Raw genomic sequence first — 9,020 nt, 5'->3', positions numbered from 1 at the left:
GAAGGAAGGAAAGAAGGAAAGGGAGGGAGGGAGGGAAGGAGGGAGGAAGGGAGGGAGGGAGGAAACAATAGCTTATTGAGCATCTATTATTTGCCAGTCACTCAAGTAAGTGCTTAACAAATATCTCATTTAAAATTTGTAAAATTGGTGCAGCTAAGTGGCTTAATGGATAGAGGCAGGCCTAAGGATGAGAAGTCCTGGGTTCAAATTTGGATTCAAACACTTCCTAGTTGTGTGACTCTGAACAAGTCACTTAACCCCAATTGCCTAGCCCTTACTACTCTTCTGCCTTGGAGCCAATCCTCAGGACTGATTCAAAGACAGAAGGTCAGGGTTTTTAAAAAATAAGTTGTAAATTATCTCATTTGATCACTGGAGGAAAGAAGACTCCTCTATAGCCTTTGAGTCCATATAGAAACGCATTATCTGCTTTTAGGTGACTATTTTGCAAAAACCAAACTTTGATTCTGCCTTTATCTCTCTTCTCTCTCCTCCCCCCATCAGCTCCCTCCTCCCACATTTTCCAGGGTTCTGGTGAGTGTCTAAAAGAACTCAGGCCACCACAGCCCCATTGGGACCCAGAACTGTGAACAGTTGTGAAAAGCAGGCTCCATTCCAGATGACCCATTGGGGAAAATAAGCCTCCTCCCCCTCTTCCCTAGTGCCTTTCCCCCCCTCTTCTTCAATAAGCAGATTTGCAGGCAGTCTGTCTGCTCAAATCCTGGCTTTGACCCTTTGGAGTTGGGGGACCTCAGGCGAGGCACTAAATCTCAGTTTCCTCATCTGGAGAATAAACAGTTGATGGTCTCTGATGCTGCCTCTAGCTGAAAGGCTCTTGACTCCTCTGGACAAGTTTGTCCTCAGCTGTAGAATGAAGGATCGGGCTGGGGACCTCTAAGAGGACTTCCATCCCTCAACAGAGGATGCTCTGAGCTGTCCCCCTCCCATGCCCATTCATGGTTGAGGAAGAGGTGAAAGGTGAGTTCTTGGAGGGAATGACATCACGGAGCTCCGATCAGAAGATGGGATCCCGCCGTTCTCATTCGTTCTGGTAGTATATGGGAGAACTTGGCCAGTCTCTAATGTTCTTTGGCTACATACTTTTCAGAAATTAGAAGACACAGTCCTGAGCCCAGAGGCCAAAAGAGAAGACCGAGCCCTAACAGTCCAGGGTGAGGGCAGACAGGCCATACCCACGCCGGTCCCCGCCAGGATTCGGCAGATTGTCACTGGCAGTCTGGTGGAGGATCCCCTCCAAGGTAATAACCAGAAGGTCTCCTGGACCTGAGGACACACCTTCCAGCCTCTACCACTCCCATCTTGACCCTTCCTCCTCCTTGACGGTCCACGTCTCATTTCTGCCTTCTTTTGGGCATTCCCCCATTCCTGGAATGGAATCCTCCCTCGTCTTTGGGGCTTCACTAAACACTGAGCTCCTTTCAAGGCTCGGCCCAAGTGACACCTCCTACATTGCCCCCCGGGCATGCCTCTCCTCAGCAAAACCATTTTGAACTTTGTCTGTTTTTTTTTGTTGTTGTTGTTGTTTTTTTGCATTGACTTGTCTGTGAAATGGGCAACTGGAGGGCAGGGTCTGCGTCCCTCTTGTCTCCGTATCCCCATCACGTGGTATGTGTAGGGGGCTTCAAAAATCCTTGTTGAATGGATGGATGCCAGTCAGTCATTAAGGATTTATTAAGCACTGACTGTGGGCCGGGTAAGTGAATAAATGAAATCTCATAGATTAGAGCAGTGATTCCCAAAGTGGGCGCCACCGCCCCCTGGTGGGTGCTGCAGCAATCCAGGAAGGTGGTGATGGCCACAAGTGCATTTATCTTTCCTATTAATTGCTATTAAAGTTTTTAAAATTAATTTCCAGGGGGCTAAGGAATATTTTTTCTGGAAAGGAGGCGGGAGGCCAAAAACGTTTGGGAACCCCTGGATTAGAGGAAGGTTCTTATGAAACCCCTGATTCAAAACAAAACAAAACAAAACAAAACAAGTGGGGAGACAAAGTCAGCTCCGCTGATCACCAGTTTATCCTGGGATGACATGGGGCTGCCATAACTCGTGGGAGTGCCATCTATCATATTGGAAGCCAACCTCCTTCATGCATTACTTGACTGCTAAAATCTAACCCCTTTAGCAAACAAGAGAGGAAAAAACCAGTCTTGTGTCCGTGGCCAATTTGGCATCAGTCTGTGTGTTTTCATGTCTCTGCAACCTTCAGAGAGTACTCTGGGGAATCCTGAATCCCAGGCTGGGTCATGGTGGCTCCCTTCCCCCCTCCATTAGTCATTTATCTTTGACTCATTCCTTTCCGTGGCCTCCTCACACAGTCTTCACTTCTCCATCCTCACCCCCTGGAGAAACAAAAGACAAAGACCGCCTGGCAAGGATCTTCGCTGTGTCCGAAGCCGCAGGGTGTCCAGAAGTTTACTGGCCCTTCAGGGGTCCGAAACCTCCACCTGCAGCAAAGACAAGGATGGAGGACCGCAGGGAATGCCCTCCCCCCGCTTCTGGCCTTCGCCCACCCTTGCATCCATCTTCTTCTTTCTGCCTTTAGGTCTCTGGGAAGTGCCTTCTAGAGTCAGCGTGCAAGAAGAAAACCAGCTCTTGCAGGATGAGCTCTCGAGGCTCGAGGACCTCTTGGCCCAGACCCGGGCCGAAAGGGATGAGTTTGCCAGCAAACACCATGCAGTCAGTGAGAGGGTAAGAGAACACTCGGCCTGAGATCCACCATCATCCGCAGGGAAGGAGGCCAGGGAGAGCCGACTCTCTGTCAGCCAAATGTCTTCTTCTGATTCCTAGACACACACGACTCAGGTTGGAAAAGACCGTAGAGACTTATTTCACCCAACATTCTGATTATTATTATTATTATTATTCATAATATTATTTTTATAGATGAGGAAACTGAGGCAGAGAGCGGGAAATGACTTGCCCAAGCCTCATCGCTCATTCATGGCAGAGCTCAATCCAGTTTTCCTAACTCTTGGACAGCCTAGTGTGATGTTCATCACATCTCAATGTCCCCAAATCTTTTTAGAATGCATTTTATTGGTGACTTTGGTCTTTATGTTACAGTAATGGGTTTAGAGGAATAGGAAAACCTTCCCTCTCCAACCTCTGGCTTGAACTTGATCCCCATATATTTTAAACATTTTGTAATTGTTTGGAATGGGTTTTCCCTCTCTATTGTTGCTGTTTGTGTGTTGTTATTGTTGTTGTTATTATTATTATTTTGAAAATTGTTTGAGAGCAGCTAGATGCCTCAGGGGATTGAGAGCCAGGCCTGGAGATGTGAAGTTCTGGGTTCAAATGTGACCTCAGATACTTCCTAGCTGTGTTACCCTGGGCAAGTCACTTAAACCCTATTTCCTCATCCTTAATGTTCTGCCTTGGAACTAACACAGAGTATTGATTCTAAGATGGAAGATAAGAGTTTTAAAAAAAAGAAAAGAAACTTTGGTTTTTTGAGGATTTATTTCATAGCCTGCAACTTTACTGAAGCTATTAATTATCTCAATTAGTATCTTTGTTGATTCCCTGGAGTTTTCCAAATATGCCATCAAATTATCAACAAACAAGGATAGTTTTATCTTTTCTTTAACTACCTTTATACCTTTATTTCCTTTCTCTTATCTTATTGATATTGCTAGCATTTCCAGAACTATGTCAAAAAATAGTGGGGAGAGTGGGCACCCTTACTCTAGCTCTGTATTTATTGGAAAAGGTTCTAGTGTATCTCCCTTGCATATGTTTGCATTTGGCTTTCAACAGATTCTCTTTATGATATTTTTTAAAAGTTCCTCTGTGCCTATACTTTGTAAGGTTTTTAGCACAAAATTATTTTACATGTCAAAGGTCTTTCTGCTTCTATCAAGATAATCATGGGGGGGGGGCAGCTGGGTAGCTCAGTGGATTGAGAGTCAGGCCTAGAGAAGGGAGGTCCTGGGTTCAAATCCGGCCTGAGACACTTCCCAGCTGGGTGACCCTGGGCAAGTCACTTGACCCCCATTGCCCACCCTTACCACTCTTCCACCTAGGAGCCAATACACAGAAGTTAAGGGTTTAAAAAAATAAAAAATTAAAAAAAGATCATGTGGTTTGGGCTATTTTGGCTTTTAATATAATTCTGTTGATTATATTCCTAATGTTGAATCATCCTTTCATCCCTGGTATAAATCTCACTTGATTATAAGGAATAAGTTCTTGGATAAATCGCTACAGTCTATTTGATGGGATATTATTTAAAACTTTGACTCAATGTCCATTGATGATATTAACCTACAGTTTTCTTTCTGCATTTTATCTTTCTCTTGGTGTGGGTACTCTACTTGTCTCATAAAAGGATTCTAGTCAATTCTTCCTCAATTTTTGAGAATAATTTGAAAATATTAAGGCCCTCCTGCCTTGGTAGTTTCTTTATAGTTAGATCAATTTCTTTTTCTGAGATCTGATTATTTAAGATGTCTATCTTATTTTCTGATAGTTTGGGTATTTTATATTTTTGAAGGTATTCTATTTCTTTTATATTGTCAGTTTTTTTTAGCATATATGTTTTCTACATTATGTTCTGATTTTCCTTTTTATTCTGGTTTTGCTATAATTTAACTTTGATCTTTTGATATTTTATTGGCTTGATTTTTTGCTCTCTTCTTTTTAATCACATTATCTAAGGATTTGTCAATTTCATTAGCCTTTAAAAATAGCTTTTAGTTTTATTCATCGTGTCTATGGTTTTTTATTTATAATTTATCGATTTCCCCTCTAACTTTTAATACCTCCTCTTTTGTGTTTATTTTAGGTTTATTTTGTTATTGTTTTTCTAATTCTAAAATGTATATTTAATTCATTAATCTTCTCTTTCTTTTTCATGTAATTGTAAAGATATGGCTTTCCTCTTGAGGACTGCTTTAGCTGTATCCAGAAATTCTGGTATATTGCTTCATTATTACTATTCTCTTAACATAATTATTCATTGTTTTTACAATTTGTTCTTTGACCCACCCATTATTTAAGATTTCACTGTTAAAAGTCTCCACTTGGTTCTGTAGCTTTTGTTTGTGGTCTCTGAACCAATTTCTGTTCTTATTACATTATGGTATATAAAGAATGTATTGACTGTTTCTGCCTTTTTTACATTTGTTTGCAAGATCCCTGTGCCCTAGTACATAGTTTTTATGAATGTTGTATGTGATGCAGAGAGATATGTTTATTCTTTTGTTATCCCATTTAGAAAATGCTCTAAGTCTTTTAACTCTAGTTTCTCCAGAAATTTGTTATATTCAATATTTTTCCTTTTATCTTTCTGTTAGATTTATCATAGAGAAATATTGAAGTCTTCTTTCACTGTTGTATTACAGTCTATGTTTCTTTGAAGTTCAGACAATATTTCCTTTATGAATTTGGGTACTAAGCATTTGCTTATTACCTATATCATGTTGACTGTGGCTCCTTTCAGTATATAGTTTCCCTGTTTATCCTTTTTTTATTTTTTAAAATACTTGTTTTTGCTTTTTCTGATAGCATGATGTCAACTCCTACCTTTTTTGGCTTCACTTGATGCATAGTAAAATTTTTCCCATCCTCTAGATTTTATTTTGTGTATTTCATGTAAGCAAGAGATTTCATTTTCTTATCCAAACTATCTCTCTTTTTCATTTTATTGGATTGTTTGATCCATTTACATTTAAATCTTTTCTTCATTTGTCTCTAAAATTGGGGTTGGGGTTTCAAGTTATTTTCCCTCTTCTTTGGTAAATATTCCTTAAGTTACTGTAATCTTTTTTTAAGGTGGCCTTTTTCCCACTGGCCTTCTTCCCTTCTCCCTTAACCCTTTTAGGGTTTTGTTCACTAGTTTCTCTCTCTTGTTTTTATCTGGTTATATTTTTTGCCCTCTTTTTTCTTCTCAGTTACTGAAGTAGATAACCCCTTTCTTTTAAGCTAAAGCTATTCATTAGTTTTTATAATTTCATTTTTGTGCCCTTTCCAAAAAGGATTTCTCTTGCTCTCTTCATTATCTACCTTCTCTTTTTGTTTACTCTAGGCCAGGGGTCGGCAACGTTTTTGGCCGTGAGAGCCATAAACGCCACATTTTTTAAAATGTAATTTCATGAGAGCCGTCCAGTGCTCACAGTGCCACTCCTGTAACAGAGCCTGAAAAAAAGTGGACTTTATGGCTCCTGCAGAAAGAGCCAGATCTGGCCCTCAAAAGAGCCAGATATGGCTTGAGAGCCATACGTTGCCGACCCCTGCTCTAGGCCATCATTCCCTCATTCATGATCCCTATAGTTATCTGTTCTCTCTCTTTTCTCTGTATTCTTCATACAATCAAATCTTCCAAGGTATCTATTCTTATATCTGCCCTCTAGGAGCTTTCTACTGCTTCCTTGTAGAGGAGTTCCCCACTTCTTTTGGATTCTTGGTAACCTAAACCATGGAAACATGGAAATTTATTTTATGACTCATAACGCCACTTCTTTTTGGTGATATTTTCACTGGTGTTGTAGTCATTCCATAGATGGTTCTTTGGATTCTCCTTTTTTTTACTCTGCATCAATTCATGGAATCTTCCCATGTTTTTTCTTGATTCTTCAAACTTATAATTTATTTCTGTACAATAATATGTTATTACATATTGATGGGCATCCACTTGGTTTCCAGGTCTTCAATACATGAAAGTGCTGCCGTGGATATTCTGGTGAATAACTGACATTTATTCCTGTGTATTCTCCTCAGGTACATATGCCAGTAGTGGAAATGCTAAGTCAAATAGTAGCAGGAGCTTAGAGGTTTTCTTAGATAATTTCAAATTGGTATTTAGAATAATTAGAACAATTCACAGCTCCACCAAGAATGTATTTGCATGTCTGTCTTTTTGCAACTGTTCTATGACAGAGCACTCTTATTTTTGTCATCTTTGCTGATATGCTGGGTATGAGGTGACAGAGATGTCCTATTCCAAACTCATCATCATCATTGTTTCCTTTGGGCTCACAGTAACCAATAACAAAATTTTGGCACCTCCATTCAGGAAGGACATGGAAAATAGGGAGAGAATCCAGAGACGGTCCAACAATATGATGAAGAGACCATGTCACATGACTACCAGTTGGAGAAATTGGAGGTATTCAGCCTGAAGAAAAGAAAACTCAAGGAAGATATCGGAACTATCTTCATGTAGTTAAAAGACTGTCATAGAAAAAAGGATTTCACATTGTTTTGTTTGGCCACAAAGGGCAGGACCAGTAGTAATGGCTGAAATTTTTTAGGAGATGAATCTTGATGATATAAGGAAAATATTCCTAACAATTTTTTGTTCAAAAACGGAATTTACTGCTTCAGTGTGGTAAAGGGATACCCTTTGGAAAGGAAAGGAAAGGAAAGGAAAGGAAAGGAAAGGAAAGGAAAGGAAAGGAAAATCCCTACTCTCAAGGAGAGATTATTATTTCCATGTTATAGTTGAGGAAACTGAAAGAGAAAGAGGTTAAGTGACTGGTCCAGGGCCACATAGCTAATAAGTATCTGAGGCCAGATTTGAATTCCAGACCATGTGCTTTATCTACTGGATAGCCAGTTGCTTCATTAACCATTCCTCTGCTACAGTTTCATGGCAGGGACATAGCTCATAGGATGGGGAACCGTGAACAGGAAAAATATTCCATGATTCTCAATAGTCTCTCAAGCATCCTTTGAGGAAAGATCTGGTTTAGGGAGCTGAGATTACCATTTAGCCCTTCCCCATACCTCCCCCTCTTCTCCTCCACAACCTCCTGGATTTTTAGATTTTCTAGGCATCCCAACCTCAGTTCCTGGTATCAAGGGTATCTTCTGGTCCTGAAATAAAATATTACCCAGAGTGGGAGGATTTTGGGAAAAGGCTCCTGTGGGAATGAAAGCCACAAGAATCTCACAAACAGATTACTAAGCCTCATGAGTCAGAGATCTGGGCTCAAGAAAAGATGCACAGACCATAGAAATAAGGGTTTGGATACCCACCAGCAAAGAAGATCCATGTATGTATAGGAAATGAAGAGGAAATGCAGTTGGACTGGAGGAGAGTCAAAAGATTTGGACTGGAAAGGATTGGAGAAAGTCAGCTGTGGTCTAGAGACCATGGACCACCTGAAATGTATCTCAGATCTCTGATGGAACATAGCAGACCTGGCTTCAAATTCAGGCTCTTTCATTTACCAGCTGTGTGACCACGGACAAGTCATTTACCCAACTTTTGTGGACCCCGGGGACTTTCTCTATAAAAAATATTTTCCATCCCTACCTCAACGGGCTGTTTCAAGGAAGGAGCTTTGCCAGGCTCAAATCCTCCTATATAACAGTGAGCGGTCATTACTATTACACAGAGTTTCTACATACACGACAATCTCATCTTGTTCCTGGAACAAAGAAGACAGATAGAAATAAATCTTGCATAAGCAGCCCCTGAATTGGAGCAGGGAAGACTCCCAAGGAGGAAGAGAATCTTCGGCTGGAGATAGGACAGTCATTGTGCACAGGTTTAAATTCAAATGGTGCCTCCCCCAAAGAGCTAAGATAACAATGACCAATGAGACGGAACGAGTATTTATTAGAGCCCTCCTGTGTGTAAGGTGCAGCACTAGTCCTGGATGCAAAGATCAAGTGCTGCCCAGTTTTCTAAACTCAAGAAACTTCCATTTTCCTTGGTGGAAGTGTGGCTACAAAATGGAAACAAGAAGCTCTGGTATAATGAAGAGAAGGCTGGCTAGGTTCAAATCCTGTCTCTGGAAGCACTTAGTTTGTGCCTGGTCCTGTGCTAAGCCCTGGGGGGACACGAAATGATACAAGACCATCCTAGCCCTCAAGAAGCTTACAGTTTACTCTCTAACACTGTGAACTGGGCAACTCAACAGCCTCTGGAGTTCATTCCTGCTCTAGATCGATAATCCAGAACCACTTCATCTCTCTAGGCCTCAGTTTTCTCATCTATAAAATGGCCTCTGAGGTCCTTTCTAGCTATAGATCTAGAACACCATGATCTT

The 9,020-nt window shown here is 40.9% G+C and overlaps 1 protein-coding gene across 1 annotated transcript in view; it reads left to right on the top strand.

Annotated features, from left to right (window-relative positions):
* LOC123242023 (ciliary rootlet coiled-coil protein 2-like) overlaps positions 1 to 9,020 on the top strand; it is a 129,112-nt gene that overhangs the window by 5,440 nt on the left and 114,652 nt on the right. Inside the window, exons 2-3 of the mRNA XM_044669518.1 lie at positions 1,109 to 1,259; positions 2,564 to 2,709. Coding sequence (XP_044525453.1) covers positions 1,109 to 1,259; positions 2,564 to 2,709 — 297 coding nt within the window. The remainder of the gene's footprint in view (positions 1 to 1,108; positions 1,260 to 2,563; positions 2,710 to 9,020) is intronic.

This window comes from Gracilinanus agilis, chromosome 3 (genome assembly GCF_016433145.1).
Source record: "Gracilinanus agilis isolate LMUSP501 chromosome 3, AgileGrace, whole genome shotgun sequence".
NCBI classification, from domain to species: domain Eukaryota; kingdom Metazoa; phylum Chordata; class Mammalia; order Didelphimorphia; family Didelphidae; genus Gracilinanus; species Gracilinanus agilis.
The sequence above is the reverse complement of the archived record's forward strand: the minus strand, read 5'-3'. Positions and strand labels throughout refer to the sequence as shown.